General features: G+C 45.8%; 1 protein-coding gene across 1 annotated transcript in view; it reads left to right on the top strand.

Annotated features, from left to right (window-relative positions):
* mpped1 (metallophosphoesterase domain containing 1) overlaps positions 1-27,517 on the top strand; it is a 38,351-nt gene that overhangs the window by 4,580 nt on the left and 6,254 nt on the right. The window contains exon 3 of the mRNA XM_084039184.1: positions 4,232-4,457. Within this exon, the coding sequence (XP_083895310.1) occupies positions 4,232-4,457 (226 nt within the window). The remainder of the gene's footprint in view (positions 1-4,231; positions 4,458-27,517) is intronic.

Below are 27,517 nucleotides of genomic sequence, written 5' to 3'. Positions count from 1 at the left end.
TTTTCTTTGCGAACACAATAAGACTGTATTGTTGAATTTCTTTCTTTTTTGTTTGTGTCGTTATTATTTTCTTATTGACAGCGGTTTAAATTCCCCGACAATAAAAACAGAGCGACTGCTTTTTTTAAAAATGCAGATTGGTCGGCGTGTGAAGAAGAAGTTCGGCTAGTTGGTATTCACATCTCGTCACTTTGTGGGGGGGGGGGCGTTCAAAAAATTCATCCATGAAATTGAAATTTAATTCTGCTAAGTGTGTGTGTGTGTGTGTTGGTGTCCAGCTGGTGGAGTTTTATATTCCTCCCAGTGATTTATTTCTCTGGTTTACAGTCGGCCGTCAAACTTCACGGCTGGAAAAACTGCTCACGTTGCAACATTTCTGTGGAGACGCAGATAACGTTTAAAAATGTTCCTTTACCTCACATTTCTGTCAGCCTCGGGCCCACACACACACACACACACACACTGTATCTATTCCCTTTACTTATTTCGGTGTAGCCGATGATGTCATCGTCTGCCAGATGTAAACGTGATAGAAGATGATAAACCTCCGGCCTCACCCGGGTTTTTCTTTTCACACTAAAGGCTTCTTTTCTTGACCCTTTATTTCATTTATTTTTCATACGTGATTTACATTTTATTTATTTTCGGTTTGCTACGCACGCAGGGGTCAGTCCAGTTTTCATCTATGATTTCACACTCAAGCTGCTCCGGTCTTCAAAGCCTGGAACAACAAGCTAAACGAGTCTCCAGGTAGACGCTGAGCTCCCATGCAGCTACTTGGCTCATTTCCTGGAGAGATTCTTTCATTTTTTCTTCTTTTTTCCTTCTTCTGGAAACGATCACAGTCGTCAATAAGAGCGGAGAGAAAATACACGTTTAGAACATTTGTAGCAATTAAAACTAGATTTGTACGTGCTGCCTGAGAATGCAAGTTATTCCGATTTATTTATAAAACTGCACTATTAATACTGTTATAATACAAAAGCTTCAAATATTGAATTTGAATATGAAACAGGGTCTTTTATTGTGATATAATCACAGATAATTACAACTGGACTGGTCTTCTGATTCACAAATTCAACATTTAGCAGCTCAGGAATCAGACATCGGTGGTGGAGACCAAAACCAGAGCTGGAAGAAGAGTTCATATTGGACTCGCATTGATCAGGCAGACAGAAACCAACACTTACTCACACCAAACTCAAATAAATACCACAGCTTGGTCAGTAATCTCAAATCTTAATAAAAAAAAAATCATTACAAATAATACAGAAAAAGCTGTCTAGCTAGCTAACATGGTAGAGAAGAGTGAAATAGACCCCGGTTTAAAAGTACAAGAATGATCATGTAGAACAGACTTACACAACAATGTATTTATCCTTATGTATGATTTATGATTACCTTCTTTAAAATTGTTTGTTTTATTTAAAAGGGTGATCACTTATCTGTGATACAATATTTGTTTCTTAACAAAAGTTATTCAAGCGTGTTTTAGTGCAGAGAGCGTTATTTGGTGATTATCGGGATACTATCTTAAAACGCAACCTTTTGGCCAGAATTAGTGTGCAAATATCAGTCAGTAGCCCTTCACTTCAAACTATGATGCTCTACATACATACTGTCAAATTCCACTTCTTACATGTGTACATTTTTTAAAAATAAATTAGCATGTAATTATCTCTTCCCTGTGGCGGCTTCACAGTAAAATGCCTCTTATTTGATCTTTGAGGCTTTTATTGTGAAGTAGCTGCAGACATCTGATATACACAAGATTATGTTAGTCTGAAAAGCTCAATTGCATTGAATAAAATGCATCTATATTCCTATTTCTATTCAGTGTGAAACATTGTGCTGCAGTCTCTGAGTTTCTGCAAACCTTTTTTTTTTTCTCCAAACATGAAGTTGGACTCCTGAATTAATGAAACAACCTGTCCACTGTGTTTCTGCAGGAGCTGCACAGAAACTGCACATTGTTAAAAAAAACCTTACGCTGTGCTGCCAAATGCACTGTGGCTCCAAAAGTGTAACGTGTGCTCGACTATTTCTGTATTTCCTCTCCTGCATTTCCCCAATATTTATGAGAAGAAAAAAAAAAATCAGAGGAGGTAAATATTGGACTTCTGGACCCACACTGGCGAAAACACATGGATGGTAATGTGTGAGACATTCGGTGAATGTACAGGGATTTTATTCATTTTCGGTAAGAAGCCCAGTTACTAGGACGAGCTTTCATAGTCGTTTTGATTGAATATAAAGATGCGATTTTTTGTTCCTTCAACCTTGGTTTATCAGTGGACGATTGAGCAAAACGCCACTTCAGAATGTCTTCAAAAGTCTTGATGAAAAAACCTTTGATTGTGCGTTGGTGTGTGTGTCCGTGTGCAGCCCCTTCATTTACAGGTTTTTTGTTGTTTTTTTTTTTTGGTGTGTGCTTGACAACCAAACACGAGCCCTTCTGCCAAACAAATGGGAGCTGTTATGGGGAGAGGGGGCGGCCCACCCGGTCCAGACCGCCGAGATGGGCACTCTTTGACAGCTGCTTTCATGTTGTTATTATTCCTCCTTTCGCACTCAAGGATTTTGGGGGCTTCCTAAAGTATTTCTGTCCCCCCCTGCTCTGTCTCTCGTTCTGTCACCAGCGCTGTGATTGGCTGTTATGACAGAGCCGTCGCCGGCTGTCAGCCTCTTTCTAAAGCTCAGTTTAATTACTCCTTTTCAGCCAACATGACACGTTCATGCACAGATGCCTGCAGAAACTCCACTCGCGATGGGAAAGTCACTCACAAACACGTAAACCGATGTGCTCAGCTGCATGCAATAACAACAAACAAAAAGGCCATGGTCACCGTCAGCTGCTCTACCCGTCGACGCAGACCCCCAGATGTTAGACAGAGTCGGTCCCCTGCCCCCCCAGCGGAGCTTTGAAAACATCATGTAGATGTGTGAAAGGGCCGGACGCCGCTGGGTTTGATGGGCGCGGATCGATCAGGGTACCCTGCTGCGCCAAGCTTTGAATAGCCAATTAAAGCCATTGAGACGGAGGAGAAAGAGTGGGGGATGTGAAAGAGTGGGTGTTTGATTACAGCAGGATGATGGGAGAGAAAGATGCCAGTAAACGTTTAATATTCTGCATCGTAAACTTCCCGATGATCGCTCTCTCTGCTTCTCCCCACTCATCACTCCTCCGGATAAAGACCGCCTGACGGATGCGTTCAGCTATGCTTCCATAAACAGAAGACAGCAGTGCACTGGGTTGAGACCTTGACTGATAGAGGGAAGCCGAGACAGATGTAGAGATTTGATAGAAACGGAGGGGGGGAACTATGAGGAAGCCATGTCGCATGTGAACGCCAAGCCTTCTGGGAAGAGTTCTATCTCCGCCTCATCCATCCTCACGAATCCTCTTCCAATCATTCCATGTCTCCTTCCATTTTCTATTTCTGCCTCTACATGTCCAAGGCGGAAACCAATGCATCCGAAAAGTGACACCAACGCAGAAGTACCTTAAACCTGCATTCTTTCTAATGACCATCAGGGGCAACTCCTCTCTGATTGTATAGAAGTATATGAGGAAATGACCCTACTTCTCTCCTGATGTATTATCTCAGTACTACTCTGAGTTTATGGTCTTGATTGATCGCGTAGTATGAGCTTCCACAGTGTGTTTTTTAGGTCAGGAAAGTCAATTGCAATGTTTTCGGTTTGCCCGAAAAATACTTTGTTCTTAGTTCCACCTTCTTCTGTCACTTCTGGTTTTAAAAAAAAGTGACGTCGACTTGTTTCTTGTCCACCATCTTTCTAATACTTTGCTACTCCCACCTCTTTGCTTTTAGGGTCGACCTTTCTATCCCCCTTTTGACTTTTCTTATACCTTTTCTATCCACCTTTTGACTTTTCTTATACCTTTTCTATTCACCTTTTGACTTTTCTTATACCTTTTCTATCCACCTTTTGACTTTTCTTATACCTTTTCTATTCACCTTTTGACTTTTGTTATACCTTTTCTATCCACCTTTTGACTTTTCTTATACCTTTTCTATCCACCTTTTGACTTTTCTTATACCCTTTCTATCCACCTTTTGACTTTTCTTATACCCTTTCTATCCACCTTTTGACTCTTCTTTCCTACCCTGTCTATAGTCCCTTTTGACTTTTCTTCTCTACCTTATCTATCACCCTCTCCTAATAAATTAATTTTGTACCTTTTGTTTCGCCTTCCCTCCTCTGCCAGGTACGCTGCCCTACGACATTAAGATAGTAATCGCTGGAAACCACGAGTTGACCTTTGACCAGGAGTTTATGGCCGACCTGATCAAGCAGGATTTCTACTACTTCCCTTCCGCCTCCAAACTGAAGCCGGAGAATTACGAGAACGTCCAGTCACTGCTCACAAACTGCATCTACCTGCAGGACTCCGAGGTCAGCGTGCGGGGCTTCAAGATCTACGGCTCCCCCTGGTGAGTAAACCCTGCTACAAAATGACCAACTCCCTTTAACACTAACTCCAAAAAGTGGCCTAATCTAGTGAGACATAATTGATAATACAGTTTTCTTTCATGGGAATAGATGTTTTAGGAGTCTTAGAAGCCAGATATCAACAGTGGGCACATTCACACAATCCATTATTGGCCGGGTTGAACTGGCGTCAAAATATCGGTTCACACCACTTGAGTCCAGATGGTGTGGGTTAGGGTTAAGCAAGCAGATGTTTCAATGTATTTTCATCCATTTATTAGTATTATTTTGCCCCGGGCCTCGTTAGCGGGTAAATCCGGCCACGATTTGGTGACTGGTAATCTCACCTCCCACCTTTGCCTCATTAAAATAAATCATCATCATATTTGCTTCTTGATTTAGTTTTGAATAACATCTGTGATTCTACTGCGACTCTGCGGGCGGAGCTGCTGATGTGTGAAAATATGTGTTCACTTGAGTGTGTAAGCGGTGAGGTGGTGGTCCATGATCCTCGTGTGTGTGTATTATGGTGACAAGCTCCCGAGGGCAGTGTGTGTGTGTGTGTGCTAGGTAATTGGTTGGCTGTGATAGCAGGGTCCCCTGAGTTTATTGCTCCACTGTGGAGAGTGAGGAGGATGGAGATGGGGAAAAAAGTGAAGGAAGTGAGGTATAAGTGAGACAGACAGACAGACAGAGGGAGATTTAGGAAGTGATGATTTTATTCAGAATCCCCCGGCTGGTCCTGGCTGGTGTAACAGGCACATGAGGTGACGAGTGTGTGTGTTTATCTAAGAATATCTGAATTTCTGGGTGTGCTGGGACTGTGTGTGTGTGTGTGCTCGGGGTGTGTTCCTGCAGCACACAGAGCCTCCAGCTGGTCCCCCCCTCCCTCCTCCATCTTCTCCCTCAATCCACTATTCACCCCCCCCTCCACCCGTTTGATGAGCTCTGCATGTAGATGGATGACAAACACTGTGACTGTTCCGGGTCCCTCCGTTGCCATGGCGATGCCCGGGCTGTCGCCGCTTTATGGGCCCATGCATAAACCACACCCCTCCATCACCCTGAGGTGCTACCCGACTGTCTGACTGTCTGTGAGCCGGTCTTATACCGATGCTGGTCCTCGGAGTCTGACCCCCGTAGTGGACTACCAACTAACAGAAATCTCTCTGCTTCATCTTTATGCGAAGAACAGATGACGGAGCGTTACATGCGAGGACATTTTGGATCCATTCACCCATCCACCCACCCATTCACCCGCCCATCTTCCCATCCACCTGCCCATTCACCCAACCACCACCCAATCACCCGCCCACTCAGCCACCAATTGACCCATCCACCCATCCTACCATTCATCCATCCATCTATTCCCTGTGTTCTGATTGGCTCTGCATTCCCGTCTCCTCTCATCCTCCATCCCGTCGTCTGCCACGGCCTTTTTGTGACTTCCTGTCTCTTCTTCCTCCATCCCTCCATCCATCTGGCTCCACGGGCCGTTCACTCATTCCCTCTGCCATCCCTCACTCCCATTCATCCTCCCATTTCCTCTCTCTCTCGCCCTCCTCCAGAGTGGCAGTGATGCTTTGTGCCTCTCAGCGGGTTCTTTCTGTCCATCTCACGCCTCTCTCTCAAACACTCACTCACCCTCATGTTACCCCCCTTCCCCCTCCTGCACCATCCCAACCTAAATTAGATCGTTCTTGCTCCGTTCTCCCCAAACCTTCCAGATTTGTCACCGCATGCATCGGCAGAGCGCCCTGACGGCGGACGGTGTGATGGCGTGGGAGTGCTGCTCCGCTTCATCTACTGACGCTAATGTGACTTCACAAGTCATTTGTCACGGACGCCGTTGTACGGCCGCCCCCTGAAAAGGGACGCCGAAGGGAGATGTGGGAAGCCAGTAGGATTGTGGGTATTAACCACTGCAGAGAGCCTGACACTGCAGAGAAAAACAACAAAGTCACACAGACTGACAACTGACTCACTGATTGGACCGTTTTGATGATGTCATCCTGCATCATCAGGACATATGTGGAAGGAGGGGGGGTTGGGGGATGACAGCAGGTCATGCAGCACTTTAACGCTCCTTATGGTTCTATTTATGTTCTGCGGTGTCACCGAGAACTCACAAAGAAGCAGCTGATGAGCATTTTCAGCATTATTGTGCTGAAAATTGCAGCGCGTTATGGATAACGACAAACAGGTTGAGATGGGAAAAGGAAAAAAAGCTCCACACGCTCCGCTGTCTGATGAACCGCGACGCAGTAACACTCTCCAGCTTTCAAGCGTTCCCACTGGGAATGTTTTGGGTCCTAAAAGCTTTTGGATTTTGAACGAATGCAGGGACACGCTTTCATCCTGCTGTGGCCTGCCTGCTCTCTCTGAGGGGTTTTGACCTGGGAATGAGATGTGTAGTCACGTTATCGGGTTTGCTGTTTGTAAGAAACATTATTCAAACTCTAACCCCCGTCCTCTCCGGCTCAACAAGCAAGTGAAGAGAGAGAGTGCGGTCAAGTGAGCTAGAGCGTGAATGGTGTCTGGATTCAGGTGCGATTAAGAAGTCAATCAGTCATCAAAAATGGCGGTTTCAATCTAAAGCGGAAATGAACACACCCACACACCTCCTTGCAAACCAGAGGGAAGGTGCCAGATTGTGAATCAATGCAGCCACATGCACGCTTCCATCCTGCTTTGGCCTGCCTGCTCTCTCTGTGTCCGGTCTGCCTCTGTATTATACACACAGATAATTAAGACCTACATGATATATCGTAGGCACAATGTTTGTTACAGATATGACTCGACTGTCTGACCCAAGGGTGTAGAATTGGGTAGGGACGCTAGGGACACGTCCCTACCAATATTCAGCCGCTACTGTGTAGTCACTATCAATACAACCGCTGTCCGTAGTGTTTAGTCAATGATTATGGCACACAAAGGGTTATGTCGGTCTCTGCTAGAAGTCCCGCCTCTAACCTAAATACCGCTCCCTGATCGGCTGCCGGTTTCTCGCTAACTTACATGTGATTGGCTGTCCCCACTGCCATTCCTTCTGCTTGTTAAAACTACCTGCAACCTGCTAGTTGGACCGGACGAGAGGCAGTGCTTGTTATCTGCAGGTTGTCAACATGTTCGGCATTTGTTCTTCCTGGGTCACGTCAGCTAGATGTTAGCTAATATCAGTGGTGTCATTTACATTTGTGAACATTTGCGTGCGTGTACTTGTGTGCGTGCGTGTGTGCTGTACAGGATTTGAAGGATGTCAAAGAAAAGAAAAGTGGATATAAGAGACTTCTTTAGGAGTCAAAGTGTAAGTTACTTCAAGGGTGTATAGTAGAGGCTCAACAATACAGATATTGAATAAAAGAGAATATTTAATGCCAAAGAGATACACTTTTTTAAAGTTATTTTTAATTCTTATTTTCATGTATTTGTGTAGAAGAGAGCAACGGTTTCAAAACACAAATAAAATTGTGGTGGAAATACAATAAAACCTCAGATTCTAGATGATCAGTGATTTTACCTTGTGATTTAGGTTATCTAACCTATAAAATTTTCATGACGTGAAATTATGATTGCTAATGCAAAAAAACGTCAACTTTCATGAGTGCTACCTTGGAGCACTTTTGTGTCCCCACCAATCTCAAAATCAAACCTACTCCCTTGGTCTGACTGCTCTCATCAGTCGTCTCTCTGTGAGCTGTTAAAATACCGATGCTGGTCCTCGGAGTCCGAACCCCGTAAGGGACTTACAACTAAAGTGAATCTCTTTGCTTCATCTTTATGCGATGAACAAATGACGTAGCGTTACAAGGGAGGACATTTTGGATCCATACACCCAATCACCCACCCACCTATTCACCCACACAAGCGCCCATCCCTCCACCCATTTACCCACCCACCCAATCACCCATCCACCCATTTGCCCACTGACCTATCCACCCGCCCATCCACCTGCTCACCCACCCACCCATTCACCTGCCCATCCACCCACTCACCCACCAACCCACCCACCCATTCACCCGCCCATCCACACACCCATCCACCCACCAGCCCCTTCACCCATCCAACCACCCACCAACCCGCCCATTCACCCGCCCATCCACCTGCTCGCTCACCCACCCACCCATTCACCTGCCCATCCACCCACTCACCCACCCACCAACCAACCCACCAATTCACCCGCCCATCCACACACCCATCCACCCACCAGCCCCTTCACCCACCCAACCACCCACCAACCCGCCCATTCACCCGCCCATCCACCTGCTCACCCACCCACCCATTCACCCGCCCATCCACCCACCCACCTATTCACCCACCAGCCCCTTCACCCACCCACCCACCAATTGGTGCCAGATTTTGAATGAATGCAGGGACATGCTTTCATCCTGCTGTGGCCTGCCTGCTCTCTCTGCGGGGTTTTGACCTGGGAATGAGATGTGTAGTCACGTTATCGGGTTTGCCATCAGGTCTGCCTCGGTGATCAAGTCATAAGTGATGACTGACAGGGATTATACGCACAGATAATTAAGACATACACTATATATCGTAGGCACAATGTTTGTTACAAAAATCACGATGCTTTTACGATGTTTGACTATTATCCGATCAATGCTTATCATTTTAGAACGAGTTCTAGAACAGCAAGTTTGATGCAAATTTCGTGTTAGTAAAATTAATAAAAGCTCCAGTTGGATGCACTTAATTTAGAAACTAAACATTTGCAGAAGCTTTGATTTATTTGCTAAAAGACAGTGAATCTATTCCAGATAGAACAATAAAGAACAGGAGCTCTGCAACATATTTAGGCTACCATTTTTATGGGATGTCAAACTCCCTCCGCTGAAGAAAATAAGAACAAATAATGGTGCCAGTGTGCTATTCATTATTTCAGCAATCTCTAGAGACTAAAGTGCACAAAAACATCATCTGCTACAGAAATTACAGGCCTTTTTGAACAAATATACACAAGCATAGAATTATAAAGTATCATCCGTCTTTCATTTATTGGTAAAAACCGAGCTCCATCTTTCTGTTTGAATCCTGCTTTAAAAAAAAAAACAGGATGAAATCAAATATTCACACAGAGACGACATAACAGTCCCACCAGCTGGTATCACAGATCTCGGACGCTCCGGATCTCAGAACTACTCTCCACTCATAATTTAGCAACTGAGATTCTCGGCGGGCGGAGACCAATCTGGCAACCCTCGGCAGATTACATCCGAGTCATTATTAATAATGAGCCGATCCGTGGCCGAGGCCGCCGTCGCCACAGATCGGCTCCTCCACCAGCACGAACGCCGCCACCAGGACTTTTTTTCCCCCATCAGCGACCAATTAAGAACAAACTGATGTGTGATAGGAAGAGTGAAACACATCTCTCTTTGTTACAGCGATGAATATGCTTTATAGATCACGTGAACTTGAGGCAACACTTGACATTCACGTCGAGATGCTCAAAGGTGCGTTTTAGATTCATGGACAGATTTATTATACCATCTCGATGCCGAGATGTTATAAAGCAGCTACGTGGAAACCAAGCCCGAACCCCGGCAGCTACACCAGTCTCATTATTTGTCTAGACGCTCCATAATTGATCAGTCAATCAACAGACGTTTTTTTTTTTTTTGACAAATCGCATTAACTTGTTCTTCGGGATTTATGATGGAAAAATATTTCTCTATTTTCTGACAATCAATTCATTTTCATGGAAAGCAAGTCCGTCAGATGTACTGATAATAAAAAAATATATAATAATTGCAGCCTCACAATACACAATTAAATAATACGTAAAAAAGAATGGAAGCAATTCAACGAGTTAGAAACAAACACAATAAAAACAAAAATAATGAAAACTCATAAAATTAGATTTTTTCTGTATGAGGATTGCCGTTAACTCCCATGTAAACCCATCTGCATCATTATCTGACGCTCAGACGAACCTGCCACCAGGGGGCATTTTAAACAAAGCTCAGAAGTAGAAGTTTCACAAAGAGTGGTGTAAAATGTGCATGACTCGCAAAAGAAACTCGACTCGGCACATCTTCTAGTGTTTTGTTGTTGCTAGGGGAGATTGCGTTAATGACGCTTATTTAATACATCACACTACCACTGCGTTATGTTGCAGTATTAACGGTGCGATTGCGGCATACCGAGAGGTCGTGATTTTGGCCGGATCTGGTGACAACCATCAACTGACCCATGATCCATGGGGAGAACATGCAAACTCCAACACAGAAGGCAAACCCAAACCCCCGGATCTGAATCCCTCTCGCTGCGCGGCGACAGCGCTGATCACTGTGCCACTGTAAATATTTGTCCGAGAAACCATGGGGGTCTCCCAGTCTGGATCCAGGAGGTCCAGTTTTGAGTAACTGAAGAATCCAACACAAAACAATTTGGTTTACAACGTTCAGACAGAGTTTTCACATTTCAAATCATTTGACAGTCTAGAGGAGAGATCTTCAACGTGGGGGTCCGGGACCCCTAGGGGTCCACAGAGGTACTGCAGGGGGTCCCTGAAATGCCTGAAAATGTTGAAGACCTCTAGTCTAGAGACATCCGTCTTTAAAAGATCCTACAATTATACAGCTAATTGTATTTTGTTGGGGACTACTTTCAGCGGCGGATCCATCTAGATCTTGGGGCAGCAGGGCGTGAAGTGTGTGTGGACAACAAAGGACCACTTGTTAGTAGGACACACGTGGAACATCACGTTGACGTGTCAAACAGTCGACTTGGCTCGAGGCTCTTTGACAGATGCTTAGAATAATTGAATTTTAGGGGGCTGCCCTAATAGCTTTGTAACTAATAGGGTTAGAGACCTGATTCTGAATCCCAGCAGGGGGGGGGGGCGTCTCACTCGTCTTTGAGTACTCTTCGCCGCCAAATTCAAGTCAGTTGGGTTGAGACGGCGGGTGAGGACAGGCGGGGGGGCAGATGAGGAGAACTGTCTCCATACATCGCTATTAAGAGCTTTGCATCTCTGTTAGTGTTCATAAAGACGTCTCTGAGGAGGGTGAGACAGGCAGGGAGAGGCCGACAGCTTTCCTCTACATATACACAAACACGGCGATGAGAGACACAAAGTCGTCTTGCTTGTTGACGGGGGGATTTGCGGTGGCGGGGGAGCGAGGAAGGCGAGGGAACCTTTTTATTTTCTCTCTTTTAAATGAAAACGGCAGAAACGTATCGCTCCCCGCTGCTCCCCGCCGAATAATTAAGGACGGAGATGCAAAAGACTCCTTAATTAGATTTTTTAATTATTGAGGATTCACTTCTCCTTCTATAGTGGGCCAATTAAGAAAGCTCATCAAAAACTAAAAGAGATGAAGAGAGGGCCTCCTCCCCCTCCTCCCATTTGACAGAAATGGACTACCTGCGCTCCGTTTGATGGCTTGTCCTCGCTGATGAGCGGCGAACGGAAGGGACTTTAATTAACTCGCATGTTTTCACGGTTTAAAGTTAAAGGAGGGGTTGAAACAGAAAAAAAACGGCAGCTCTTTTTGCATTTAACGATAATGAGTCTAATGATGGCGGAGATGGCGTGAAGGTAATTCGACCATCTTTCTCTCGTCCTCGCCGAGCGTTGGAGTGCGCTTTGTTCTCCCTCTTCACAGAAAGTTTTTTGTTTTTTTGAATGATGGAGAGAGAAAGAATGAATGACAAAATCCGGGCTACTGCTAATGTTTTAGCCCATTAACTACAAATTGTGTTTAGTTTACATTACTGCCAACCGTTTTCCAGAAGCTTCTTTCTGTTTCTTTGAGGAGCGACTTCCTGCCTCCAAGGCAGCAATTTGGTTTCACTTCATTTCAGGGGGAAGTGATGAACATCAAACTGGCAGAAAGTTAAGGTGGCGAATCCATCAGAGGGAACATTAAGTGGTCTTTGTTTTTACGCCGGTGTCGTGTCGGTAATGTGGTACTAAACGGGGGACTGGACCACATCTAGACTTCCAGAGAGCGACCTCAGATCTACGATGGTGTATTAGGGTCACTCTTAGCAGAACCAAGCAACTTGTTTATATCGGCGACAAGTGAAAGCTACCGCCAGCAACTCTGTCTGCAACAAAATTACGTTCCCGAACAACTAAACTGCACTTTCAGTCAAGATTCCAAGAAACGTAATTTTTTGTAGAATAACGAACTCCGCTCAGAGCAAGTGAATAGGCGTAACATTAAAGGTTGTATCAGCGAAACATAAATGATCACATTCATCTGTTTTTACCTCACGATCCGCTAGCTGCCCGCCCCATAAGCAGGCCGTCAAAAAAACATGTCTCTCTAGGCAGCCTAGGCTCCGAGATCGCACACAAAAACAAATGGTACTACCAACACCTCAAAAGCAAAATAAACAGTCTTCCAACCAATCACGTTCATGAAAATGCGCGTCCATGATCATTTTCAAAACATGGGAGGGAGGGGCTAGCTGGCTCTGTTTGTTCTGGATCTCGCAACGGAAGTGAGGGCAACCAGAATCGCTGATACAACCTTTAAAAAGTGAGAAAAGGGTTCGGCTAATGTTAAAAACTAACACGGGACTTTCACCCAGTAGACCAGCGTCTGAGTCCCAAAAGTGTTGTTGACTGTAGTCGTGTTGCCAAAACAAAAAAACGATGTTAACCACGTGACGTTAAATTAAATGAACAATCAAGTGGCATTTTGTATTCACGCATTCCCATGACATCACGTTTGTTGAAACTTCATGCTAGGGTTTAATCGCAGTGACGTTTCATATTTCATGTGGAAGCGCTCGGTCAGTCCACCGTTATATTTTTAGATTCTTGACTCATTTATTAAACATGCTACGTCTTTTAAACTGATGTGTGTTGATGTTGCACTCTCGCCTTTCTGCAGTTATACAGCACGTTTCCCCTCCGCGGGACTAAAACAGCATCTTTCCCTTCAGTCCTCCGGTCTTTGGATCAGGACTCGGTTGTTGTGGTTCGTTCAATCTTGGACCCGGGGCCTTGCTAAACTGGACCCCCAAACAATAAACGCAGCCCCCCCCAAAAGTTTACAAGTTCATTTCCAGCCTACGGAAATCAGCTGTACGTTTAAAACATATCGTATACTTGGGAAGTCACGTAACATCGTAGCATTGCTCCGTTAAAGACGTAACGAGACGAATCGCCGGGTTTCTGGGTCTCCTCAACAGAGATTACACGAATATTATCTGATTCACTCGCCTCCCCTCCTCCCTCTCTCTCCCACCTCCCTCTCTCTCCCACTTCCACCCCTCCCTCACCCTCCCTCTCCCCCACATCCCTCCCTCTCCCACATCCATCCCTCCCTCACCCTCCCGACCCCCCCCCCCCCCACCTCCCTCCCTCCCCCACATCCATCCCTCCCTCTCCCACCTCCATCCCTCCCCCACATCCATCCCTCCCTCTCCCACCTCCATCCCTCTCTCTCCCCCTCCCTCCCGACCACCCCCCCCCCCCCCTCCACCTCCCTCCCTCCCCCATCCTCGTCGTGCTCACATTCCCACCGGAGCCAAATAAAGTAGCCGAAGAACACTGAACATTAATAAACGGGTACTTAAGGGGTTTGGTGGAGGAAAGACGACAAAGACGAAGAAGGAAAAAAAATTGGCCTACTTTAACACTTGTCACTTTCCCACCCTCTTACCCCCCCCTCCATCTCTCCTCAGCGTCTGCCAGTCTGCAGCAGAATAAACAGTTATAGAGGAAGAACAGACGAGAGGACATTTACTGTGTCGTTTCCCTGGAGGGATTTCTCTTTAAATTACCTGTTAAATGGCCTCCAGGGGGGGGGGGCACAGCTTCAACATGCACGTGTGTGCACGTACGTGTGTGTGTGTGTGCTTTTGTGTGTTACGACGCGCTACGGGGCATTTTCCTCCATTTCACACATGCCTTCCCTCCCCGAGGCATGTGGCATCGCCGAGGAGAGAAACTGAATTAAAGTGATTCTGTCCTTATGTTCCTCCTCGCCTCAGTCTCTCTCCTCCCCCTCTCTCACACACACACACACACACACACTTCTTTCCGTCTCGCCAGTTCATCAGCGTGCAGTTACGTTCGGTGCTTGACCAGAGTCGGGGATGCCACGCACACTGCAAAAAGTGTCCGAGCCGTTAAATCATATCTCTTTTCTGTACTCTCTCTCTCTCCACGCTTGCCGACTTCCCTTTTTTCCCTTCGCTACAGACGAATGTGTTCTCTGTGAAACGAGGCAGATTAACTCAGATTGATCCGCTTGCATTAAGAATGAGCCTTTTCCAGCAAGATAAACATGTTGATGCGTTGAAATTAAGTCACATTGTCTCCGCTGGGTTTTCTTTAGAGAAGAAAACCGACAAACATTTGCATATCCGACACTGCTGGGGTTTTTGTTTTTTAAACATAATTCTGGGTGCTACTTTGTGCGAAAATGTACTGTTGTATGTAATGTTTTTTTTACTCTATGTATCCACGCTGTTAAGTACGTTTTATTACGACCAGAATGCATATTGACCTAAAGTTGTGACCTTCTGCTGATGGTTTTCTATGCAGATGATAAAGCATTATTATTGCTTGAAGCACAAAAGAGAGATGCACGCATTTTAAACACGTGGAAACAACGTTGCGTTTGGGGGGGGGAGTGTCCCTGACTAAGAATTTACATAGTCGAATCTGATTGGTCAAAGATCAGCGCTGACCCTGACGACGTTGGCGCCCTCGGCGAGATTTATCTTCAAGAAACCTTCAGAGGTACATAAGAAAGTATAAAGAAAATGTAAAGTTGGAAAGGTAGATCCGTCTTTTGTTCAACAATCAGAAATTAGTAAATTAACCTTAAATAAAATAAATACGTTGTTTCCTTTCCCCGGGACTTGCTGGTATTATTTGAGAAGCTGCTTGTTCACATTCATTTCCTGCCACCTGCAGGACGCCTCTTGGCCTGGTCCTGATCCAACATGTCTTCAGGCTGCATTGCACATCCGGCCTATGGAGACGACTGTCTCTGTGCTGTGATTGGTCGTTCTACTGTGATGGATTTCTCCCTGTTGATTGCTGAAAGTCAGCGCTCCAGTATTTCTAGTGTGGCTGCGTAAAAATTGCTCGTTCCAGCCAAGTTCTTTTTCTTTCTCAACCATGAAAGTGCTTCAAGTGTTTTTTGGGTAGATTTTTCCTTTAAATCTGATCAAATAGTCTGTTAAAACGGGTGTTTTTCCAAGTACTGATTTGCATTTGAAACGAGAGCGTGAGAGCGAGTGGTCTCGGTAAAACGATTGTTGATTAATTTCTTGGACTCGATTCTTTGTATTAATAGCAGCAGTCGGCGGGTTGAAAAGGTTCCGGTTCTTAACTGTGAGGAGGATATTTTTTGCAGCGTGCAGGGACCACAGTCCCCTCCCCTCTCGAGGGCAGTTTGGTTATCTGCGCCCGTCTGCTACATTGGCACCGGGTTAACAGTTGTTGCCACTTGCCCCCCACCCAACTACCCCATCCTGTATGCCAGAGAGAGAGCCATCCCTCCACCCTCCTCCAGTTCCCCCTGAACAAGCCACCGGCTCTGGGTGATCTGGCTAATCTCCAAGATTCACACGCTGAAGCATCGCAGAAGACCGCAGAGGAACGAAGACTCCCTCCTCCCTCCCTTTTTCTCCTCTTTCTGTTCCTTTCTTCTCCTCCCCCCCTCCTGCTTTTCCTTCTCTTCACCGGAGAACTTTGAAATAATTTGCGTCTCGTGGGTTTTTTTTTTTTTTTTACACATTCTAATTTCCAACTAAATGGGACATCTGTTTGAGAAAAGGAAGATTTGCCACGGTTGCCAAGGCAACTATCACTCTGAAAGGAAGGGGGTTGGGGTGGGGGTACCCAGTTGCGGGAGAGAGAGAGAGAGAGAGAAAGAAAGAAAAGAGTCCAACAGCTTTTATGGACAGAATTAGACTTCGGTGGAATATTATCCCTGCAAGACAAACACCAGCGAGGTCTGTTCTCTCTTCCTCTTCCTCCCTCTCTCGCTGTCTTCATCATCACCCCCCACTTCTCCCACTGCCTCACCCCCTTTATCTACTTCCTTCCTGTCCTCATATCGCCTTCCTCTTCCTCTCACGCCGCAGCATCATCAGAAACATCATTGTGAAATCTGCCTCCAATTAGAGGCCTAAAGCCGCGCGCCCAAACCCCCCCCGACGCCCACCCGTGACAGCTCCTCCGCCGTCTGAGGCGTCGCCTCCTCCAACGCGACAAAGTCCACCTCGCACTCCCTAGTAATTGGTCATTATTTAGAACAGGAGGGGACAAAAGTGCTTCCCCCAGCGCTTCTAAATGCGAGTTAAACGACCCTTCATTAAAAAAAAACGCACACTAACGCTACAGCCGTGAATATGTCACGATACGGTGAAGTGGGGGAGTGATTTCCTCCTTTTCCCCCGTCGTGACATTTACACGGCAGAAAAGTTGGAGCAACAGCGAAGCGGCGGTGAGCCCGTCTATGTTTAAAATCTGTGGGGACGGAATAAGGGTTAAGAGGAAAAGTAAAAATGGTTGTTTTTTTTCTGTTAACGGCAGCAGAAACCGTCATTATCACCGTCGATAATGTTTAAAGATAAATAGATCGCCGGTAGCCCGGCAGAACAATCCACATCCTTTCTCTTGCTCCCACACAACAAAAACCCAAACCGCCACTTTGATTGGAGTGAAAACGAAAACGGCAGAAGCGCTCGATTCACTCAGACAAGACAGTTAGAGTGAAAAATGTTGTTTAAATCTCCCGTGGTGTTTTCTCCCTTTGTTAGGACGTATCCATGTGCCTAGGCTCCGAGTCCGATTTATAATCCAGGTGCAAATTCAAATATTGGTGACAAACATGGTCCTTTTCTACCCAGATCTGGTCTTATTTTCTCATGGACTTCTATACAATCAGAGGTGTATGGCCAGCAGAGAGAATGCAAGTTTAATGGCACTTCAGCATCGGCTTCACTTTTCAGAACAGGAGGTTTCCCCGTTTTTTTACTCAAAAGTTGGCTTGTAGTTTGATGGATTATTAAATCATCGTGGTGGGTTTGAGTCCACACACCTGATGCTGCTCCCCCCCGGTGCCCCGACCGAGGCTGTAAAAAAAAAAAGAAAGACGGACCCCGTTTGTCTGTGGAGCAACTTGAGTCGTCTCTAAAGTGACAGCGCTCTGATCCGCCCCGTACACATCCGACACATGTAGCGATCCCTCACAAGGACTTCCTGCCGGAGTTCGCCCATCTGCCTCTCTCCAGAACATTCCCCCCTCCTTTCCTCCCATCCTCACATTTTCACACTCAAAAATAATTCTTAACACACTCCACTTCGAACGATTAGCGCATCGTTAACGTTTTCGCCGTTCCCTCCCGGTGCAAGTCGTCTCCGGCGGGAGCTCATTATCGCCGGGCATGAAGTTGACTGCCAGGGTCCCGGCTGACTTGTCACATCCCAGTTCCCTCCCGCCGTCGAGCCCAGCAGATTGGGGGGAGTTTTTGAGTGGTTTGTGTGTGGGGTTGGGGGGTGGAGGAGGATTCGTCTAGAACTGCCTGCTCTGGGGAAGCGTCACAAAGTGTTTTTTCCAACGAGCCCCGCTGCTTGTTACCATCTCGTTTCTTGACAGTAAACTCTTGTCGGGTGGAGAGGGGCGGCGACAACGACGAGTCACGTAGAGAACCTTTCCCCGTTTGTCACGTCGCCCTGTTTCGTTGTTTTTTATTTACGGTGATTCATGCAGTTTTTAGTTTTTTTGTATTGTACTGTGAAATGGAAATGGTGCCCCGGCTGAGGCTCATCCACTTACAAGACGCGTGAGACGGGAAGAGAGAGGAAATCAGCGATGACTGATGACTCGGATAGACATTTTTCTAGCGTGCGGGCTTCATCAGAGTGTGCAGATCAATTCATCCAGAAGCCTGACAGCGGTTTTACTAAAGCGTTCTGTCTGTCGACACAGAAATAATACACCGTTCAATCTCGCTGCAGTTTCTATTGTTCGACTCCTGCAGGCCTCCAGCGTTCCTGAACAACCGACGTCTCTTATGAAAATTACATTCCCATAAAACTAACCTAAACCCCCAATTCGGTTTCCTGGGAAACGGTACGTTTTTTCTACAAAATGACAAATTGACATGATTTTAATGGGACCCTAACATCAGTCTCCTGGGTGGAAATCCTGTGTTTTATGACCCCGTCCACCACCCAGACTCGTTTGAAACTAATCTGACACATCAACACGTAAAGTAATTCACGACATAATACGCTTCCCTCGATGCATATTTCACATTGCAGTTATTTTTTGGGGGAGCAGGCTTTCTCCAAAGTTGCTGGTCTTGACAAATAAAACAAAGCTGTAAAAAGGTAAATGAAGCAGCGATAGAAGGAAGACCTTCAAAGTGTTGGATAGAAAAAGACATTCGGGGGTTATTTATCATTGCTCATCACCATCCAAGCATTCTAACTGGCTTTTCCCCACTTCTTCAACACCTTGATTCCTTATATTTGACCAAATATTGGAAACTGTGTGGAAACCCTACCCCCCCTCCAGTAGATTAAACCTAATCAAACATTTGTAGTCCTTAAAAAGTAGGGACCCAATGAAATTAATTTAAATGACCAGTTGATCCCAATTAGAGGATTCTGAGAATCTTTATCTCCTTTTGCTGACTGCTAGAATATAAATTGGAGACTCGTCCCACCGTCAGCGATAGATTCACTGTGTTGATAAGATAAATAAGACGGTGGGACACCAACCAACCATCCATCCAACCATTTAACCATCCATCCAACCATTTAACCAACCATCCATCCATCCAACCATCCAACCAACCTTTTGGGGCCTCACAACTCAGGCCCCCCTCCAAAAAAAAGCTCCAGCTTTGCTGCGTTTGAAACGGTTGGCGCTGATTTAATTCTAACTTTCTTTGGGCCTCAGTGGTGCAGCGACTTAATCAAGCTGAATTGACATTAACGTTTATAGTTTATTTAAATAAATCTGGAGCCATGATTTGAGCCTCAATGCAGATTAAGATGACATAATCGCCGTGCTGTGCTCCTCTTTAGTGGTTTTGGTAGTTGGTAGCCGTCCACAGAGGCCCATTAGCCCAGGTTTGCCTCAGGACTCGGTAGCGGGGAACGCTACTTTAAGAGGACCTATTAGGTCTTTTCTTCTTCTCTTTCCTTTAGTGTGTTTATAGTGATTTTAATGTGGATGTAAAACGTCTCCTGAGAGTCAAAGCCTGAAGTCCAGGTCCAGAGGGAGTTCCTCCCCCCCACAGAACTCATTTAGATCTTCAAAAAGTGGTGATGTCAACAAGTAATACATTAGCAGCAGTTGGTAAGCCCCGCCCCCAAACAAAGCTAGTAAGAGTGGAGAGTCCATGTGGAGACTAACGACCTTCGTCTGGACTTCTAGAAGAACAAGAGCCTGGAATTCATTTTCACCTATTCCTGGTGAGGGGGCGGGACCAATCAGAGCAGACTGGGCTTTTTGGGAGGGAGGGGCAGCATAGGTGCATTTTAACGACCTCTTCTGAGATCATCAGCAGTAATAAAACCGTCACTATGATCAACTGTCGGCTAGATTTTATGAAATGCAATCATTTCCACCTTTTGTTCAAGTTTCCAAAGATTATAGACAGAAGTACTCTGATGAAATCAACACTTTTGTTTCCACCTTGGAAGTGACAAAGCTTGAATATTCTTTTTATACGTTATATATTTGAGTTGGCGTATGTACGACGCGGCGCCGGTTCGATGACACGTCGACAGGCAGTTTGATCGCCGAGGCACGAAGCCGTCTTCCTCCGGAGAGGAATCGGGGTTTTGGATCGTCTGACTGGAGGCGACGGGAGAGGTTCATCTGTCACTAGTACGATTCCTTCCCTCCGCTTGTCCGCCGCGCCACGCTCATGCCTATTGTTTTAAACTCATCGTGTCTCCGTGGCGATGATGCGTCTCCTTTCATTTCACTTTTATTCCCTCCACTGCGTTCTCTTTGTCTGCCTCCTCATCCCCCCCCCCACTACGACGGGGGAACGAGCCGGAGACGGAGACCTGCCAGGTGTGTGCGTGTAATTGAGGCCTCGAGGTGCGATATTCAGCAAACAAGCAGATTTTACTGCCGGGGGAAGGATGGATGGATGTACAGTATAGATGAATGGACAGACTGGATGGAAATGAGAGGATGTCGGTGTGATGGGGTGGAGAGAGAGAACCAGCTCTGTTTGAGAGGAGGGAGGACAAACTTTTCTTGCCGACAGCGATCTCACGTCTGTCCGTCTCGCTCTCGTTGAAATACGTTGATTTGTGTGAAATGAGTCAACATTTGGGGTCAATTTGCATCTTTGCATTGATTAGAGCCGCGTCGATAATTCTCTTAATGTCCAACATTTTCTTTATAAAATGTTTATATAAAATAAGGTCCCATGGTGGCAACACACTCTAATGTCTACTGTGTGTGTTAAAGCTGAGCACAGCTGTGCACACACACACACACACACACACACACACACACACACACACACACACTGTCGTTTCTGTGTCCTCTCGCTGTTCATTTGGTTTAGCTTGCTCGCCCCATTTGTGTGTGTATGTGTGTGTGTGTGAGGGAGAGAGAGAGTGTGTTACATGGACAGATGTCCCCCCTCTCCGTCCCACAGATGGGCTCTATGATGCCTCAGAGTCCTGGTCCAGGATTCACAGGATGCTTGGACACACACAGACTAACTGAACCCAACTGGGCCCCCTACTGAGTTTCACGGAGTGTGTGTGTGTGTGTGTGTTGTTAGTGTATCAGTGGAGACGGTCTAGTGTGTCTTCTTATCCTTCTATGACTTTCTACACAAACACACAAAGACACACTTGAGGTAAAAACCCTGTGTGTGTGTGTGTGTGTGTGTGTGTGTGTCCTGGACCTGCTGTGAGCTACATGAATCCTGCTGAGGGCCAACATGTCTTCAATCTGCCCGTGTGCAGAGAGAGGGGGGGGGGGGGGGGGGGGGCAACACCACACAGGTGGAGGCGAGGCCACGAAGAGGTCACCTTAAAGGAGCAGTGCTCCTGGTTGGGCTGTCGGTGCGTTCAGGTGCTTTATTTGAGCGGGTCAGATTCACTGAAGGGACAAAAAAAGCTTTCTACAACCAGATTAAAGTATTGATCTGTGATTTAATATCAATAAGCAGATGAAAAGGATGCTGAAATAACATGATAGTGATCAGTAAAAAGTGCTGAGTCACGCTTTGTTGGGTCTGTCTGCAAGACCACAAGATAACTACTGTTAAAACGCTGGTTTTCTGAATGGAGTCTGGTTGATGGATGCTAGGCTACGCTAACATTGTAGCTGCTCCATCAACACTCCAAATAAGGTCATCTAGACATAAATACAGCAGAGACCTTGTTGTTTGGACCACAGACAGTGTCTGGTTCCTCCACATAGTCTGGTCTCTGGACTAATGTGAGCTACTATCTAGACCTCTGGGGGACCACAGACAGTCTCTGGTTCCTCCACAGTCTGGTCTCTGGACTAATGTGAGCTACTATCTAGACCTCTGGGGGACCACAGACAGTCTCTGGTTCCTCCACAGTCTGGTCTCTGGACTAATGTGAGCTACTATCTAGACCTCTGGGGTAGGGCTGCAACGATTCATCGAGTTACTCGATTAAGTCGATTATGAAAATTCCTCGAGGCAAAACATCTGCCTCGAAGCCTCGTTAAATTCCTATGACGCGCCTATGTGCAGGGATCCGATTGTTCCACACGGACCGTTGTTCAGGAAGCACACCAGCGCGTCATACACGGTCATTCATTCTGAATTTAGTTGGCGCGATGGCGGAAAGTCTGCCTCAGAATGTCCGTAAACGACAGAGAGTATCGGGGCTAAACAACGGTATCCTGCTTGCCCATGTGAGCGATTTATTTCTGACAACAAAACGAATGCGTAAAGTTGTAAAATGTGTGACTAGATGTCTCCTCGTCTCCGTGGCGCATTTATCCGTTTTGTTTATGTATATCGATCACTTCTCATCCGCCATCTTGCGAGTGACGTATAGAGTTACGTTTATGCATCGGACGCTCGTATTGGCTCCCGTAGCGGCTTTTACAGCCAATCGGAAAGCCTGATTTACGCTTGGCTGTGAGTTGTTGTGTTTGCCCAAACGGACGGAGTTCAAAGCAGAGAAAAGAACGGTCTAACGGTTACTGTAGTGATAGAGAAAGCTAAATACATAAATGGCACAGAAGAAGTACACTATATACACACATATTTAGGGCAGGGAGAGGAAAGGGCCATTGCTGGCAAAACAAAACGTAAATTAAATGTTATCCATGTTTTATCCAAGTTGATTTAACTGTATTGTTGTTAAATTCTCACTGGCACTTAATAAATGGGCTTAGTTTTGGAGCCAAATTTTGGAGTTGGAATGAATACCTCCGTTTATTTTTTTTTAGAAATGCTTGATCATTTTACAGCCACATCATTTTCATTATGCATTATTTGTTTTGGTTGTTTAAAAACGCAATTTTTGTTTTATCCGATTCCTCGATTAATCGATCGATAAAGTGCTAAATTAATCGATTACAAAAAGAATCGATAGCTGCAGCCCTACTCTGGGGGACCACAGACAGTCTCTGGTTCCTCCACAGTCTGGTCTCTGGACTAATGTGAGCTACTATCTAGACCTCTGGGGGACCACAGACAGTCTCTGGTTCCTCCACAGTCTGGTCTCTGGACTAATGTGAGCTACTATCTAGACCTCTGGGGGACCACAGACAGTCTCTGGTTGTGTTGAGATGATCAGCTTCTAGCTGACTCTGGTGCAGCCAAGAAGCTTCATTAAATGAATAAATAAAAACTATTTGGAAAAGAAAACTAAAAGGTGAAGCTTTCTGTTTAGAGACCCGCTCTTTGCTTCAACTGACCCCCAACCCTGCTGATCCAGGATGAGCCCTTCAGGGGCACAAAGCAGACAGACAGGCAGGCAGACAGACAGGTCATGTCATGGCAGCAAACAGAGGTTCAGTGACTCAGGAGCTGCGTTTCAATAACGGTTTGAGTCGCCCTCGCTCACTCGCCCTCAGCCCTTGCTATGACGTCACACGGAGGCCCCTTGGAGGGCGGAGGGAAAGAGGGCGGAGGGGGAGTGAAAGGGGTAAATGGAACACACCTGCCCTCGTTCACTAACAGCCCAGACAATCATGGATCAACCACACGTTGTTGGAGTAGCGCTATACTGCCTATTCCAAATTACACAGAATATGTGGAGACTCATTTCATTGAGACAAAGACGTATTCTACGCTTGATGGCAATACGGCTGCTTATATACTTACACTTGTAAACGGTGGGCTCTGCCATAACTCTGCAACAGACAGTCTAACTGCACAATTTAAGAAAATGAATTAAATATAATTAATTTTCTACTTTCTTCTTTCTTCTTCTTCCTTGGTGATGAATAGACAGCAGACAATGGTGTTTGAGGTTCATTATCGCCACCGCATGGACATATTTTTCGTGCACCACTGCAATGCATTGTGGGTGATATACAGCTCTGAAGTGACTATCGTTGTTCACTCGATCACTCAGCCCTCAAGGGTCGATCTCACGGAGTTCACTTCAGCTGTTCAGGGAATTGGAACAGCCCTTAAGATGGCGGCGGGGATTCCCCCGAGGGCAAGTGCTTAGGGCAAGTGAGCGAGGGCGACTCAAACTGTTATTGAAACGCAGCCAGGGCCTCTAGAAGTTAGAGGGGGTGACGAGGGTAACGAGGACCAGGTGGGGGGCGGGGCCAGGTGAGACCAGGTGAGGGGGATCAGCTGATTGGAGGCTGAGAGTCAGAGAACAAACAAACATGAAGAAATATAAGCAGTTCTGTTGAATATAATCTTAATCAAAAATATAAGCAATTTAATTTAATTTCATTAGGTTTCGGCAGCAGAACTTGGTCTGAAATTTTACACAAACACACACACAGTCAGAAACACTCAGCCCTCTCAACTCCTAACTGCCTTAACCATGTGACACTTCTACAAAACTATTTACGAATCGTACAAAGGCAACATTTCTTTTTTAAGGCAACTGGCTTGGCTGGGGGGGGGGGGGGGGGGCTCAGTGGAACAGCCTCCATTCGTTTTTAATTGAAATTGTTCTGTGATGATGTTTCCTAATGAGGGGAGGGGGGGGGGGGGGGGGGGGGCAGAGCAGGGAGATACAGCTGTTGGGGGGAAAACACGTCAAACATAGAAGAAACATCCCTTCACTAATATGTGTGTGTGTGTGTGCTAGCCCCCCCCCCCCCCCCCCCCCCCCCACGGCTGTTACGAGGGTCGTTAAGTCACGAGCAGTTAATTAAATGAAGCCGAGGTGACGGCGGTCGGCTGTTCTGGCGGCGGCGGAGCGTGTTGGTGATTAACACGACGCCCCCACTAACCACGAAGACGGACCTCGTTACCGGAATCCCCCCCTCCTCCTCTTTTTTTCCCTCTGTGTGTGTGTTTCTCTCCCTCCTTTATATCACATCTGAGCTCCAGTACCGATACCTCAGATTTCATACAAATAGAAAACAATCACATAGAACAGACATTTCAAGCACTTTCAAGCACTTTATTTTAAATCCACTTTTCAAACCTTGAAAACACCACCACTAAAATCCAAGGTTTTCCAGCACCCGTATGAACCCTGCATATAATGGACTCAAGCAGGAGGGAATAGTGCGTTTCTTGGGGTTGGGGACTATTTTACGCGGTGGATGAATCCACGTTTGATGCTCTGGTGAGTGTGTACTGCAGCATGTCGGTGTGTGAGATCGGGTGGAAATAAAACCGTGTTCGTGTTTGACGTGTGGCTCACTGATGGGTTTTAAAACTTAAAGCTGCACTCGTGAATAATTAAGTCATTAATATCAGAAACTGTGTTTGATGCCGGTTGTTAGCATCGTAACAAACTCGTAAAAATGTGCTACTTAAAAAACGCAAATTTGCGATGTTTTCTCTCTGAATATTGCCCCCTCTCTCGGCTCCGGCTAATTTGTAGAGTTTCCTCGTATATAGTATTACAGTTAGGTTTGCTAAGCAGTGATGCCCAGGGCTTTTATTTTGAAAGGAACAATAAGTGTTTTTTTAAATTAGATATTAATACTAAGTACTTTTGTGGCCATTTATGTTGCGATGTCCTGCTCACGTTAATTTAAATAGATGTTGTCTCGATCGCGCTGCTTGTTTTTTCCTTCGCAGCAATGCATGCTGGTCTATAACGCTAGCAACCGCGGGTCGGACGCTAGTATAAAATGAACCGCTGTGGCTTTAATGAAATATAAACCGGCAGCTTGAAAAAATACTACGAACACATTCTTTGGCAGGTTTTCATAAAGTTTGATACCCAACGTGTCCAAACTCTCCTGCTGGACCTCCAGAATAAAATATAAAATATAAAATAAATAAAAGAATAAACGCCTCTCCAACACAGACGGCAGCGTCTCAGAGAGCCGGCTGCTCGGCTGGCAGCAGGTCGTTCCCCCGCTAACGAGGAGCAGAACCGGAGAACCGGAGGGAGGGAGAGAGAGAGGGAGGGAGAGAGAGGGAGGGAGAGAGAGAGGGAGAGAGAGAGAGAGGGAGGGAGGGAGAGAGAGAGGGAGAGAGAGAGAGGGGGAGAGGGAGGGAGGGAGAGAGAGAGGGAGGGAGGGAGAGAGAGAGGGAGAGAGAGAGGGGGGGAGAGGGAGGGAGGGAGAGAGAGGGAGGGAGAGAGAGAGGGAGAGAGAGAGAGAGGGAGGGAGGGAGAGAGAGAGGGAGAGAGAGAGAGGGGGAGAGGGAGGGAGGGAGAGAGAGGGAGAGAGAGAGGGAGGGAGGTGTTCAATGATTCATGGACTCCCTCCAGAGAAACTCACAGTGAAACATGCGAGCTGTTTGGGTTCAAACACACTTAAAGTTTATTGTTGAGTTTCCTCTTCGTCCTCAGGGAGGTGTGTGTGTGTGTGTGTGTGTGTGATTGAGCTCTCCAACACACAAGCATCTGTTTTGTTGTTGTTTTTCTAACACAACAAAAAAAAAGAAATCTATAACAAATACCAGCCGATCACATTTACAGAATATTCACAGGGTTCCTCCACCATTCCCAAAGTTTAAATTCAAGCACATTCCAAGCATTTCCAGGTGCATTTCCATGCATTTCCAGCCCCTTCCAGCTGTGGTAAACTCCATCTTTGTATCAATCCAATGGTCAGTATTCAGTCTACTTATTATGTCACTTGTTCATCACATTAAATGAGATGTTATTGTCCTCTAAACAACCAACATGATGTTTGGAGACAGCTTTTTACAGAAGGACCACAAATGAAAGGAAAACTAATTCCACTAACAGATCCACAGAAATATAATCACCAACTATTTTCATCATCTGTTCATCATCAAAAGTCATTTTTCATAAAGAAATGTCACAAAATGCTGTTTTCAGTCCCTCAAATATGGAGATCTTCCTCATTTAAATGTCCCAAAATACACCAACATGAACATGAATACAACCATATTAAGTAAATATAAATTGTCCTGTTTGTTAAATGTCATGTTGTGAAATTGTGATGTAGAAATGCCACAATAGAATTAAAGTATGTTCTATAAATATATGGATCTTTAACAGTTATAATTGTAATAGCCTCGGCTCTGATTGATCCCCTGAATGCTGCACACTGGCCCTTTAAGCTCACTTCTGTTCTCTCCATCCTCATCAAGCTTTCCCATATAATATATATAATATATATATAATATACGGATTAGAGAGTGTCTTCTCTCCGAGCTCATCCCGTTTTAACGGAGACGTCCACGTGAAGACGGACATGAATATTACACCGTTAATACGCAGCCGAAATGTTTTAATATTCGCCGGTGAATTATTTAAATTGTGCATCGTTCGTTAGAAATGTTCAAGGAAGTGACGGCTCCCCGAAGCCGAAACGCAAAAACGGGATTTCCCACGATGCACTGCCACTGTGAGCTTGCTTGACCCCCCCTCCCATCCCTGCGCGGCTGACCCGGAGACCCCGTTTTGTGGCTTTCTTAATTAGAGAGGAGGACAAGGAGACGGTGTGTTTATGTGTGTGTGTGAGAC

This window comes from Eutrigla gurnardus, assembly GCF_963514095.1.
Source record: "Eutrigla gurnardus genome assembly, chromosome: 21".
Classification (NCBI taxonomy): Eukaryota; Metazoa; Chordata; class Actinopteri; order Perciformes; family Triglidae; genus Eutrigla; species Eutrigla gurnardus.
The sequence above is the reverse complement of the archived record's forward strand: the minus strand, read 5'-3'. Positions and strand labels throughout refer to the sequence as shown.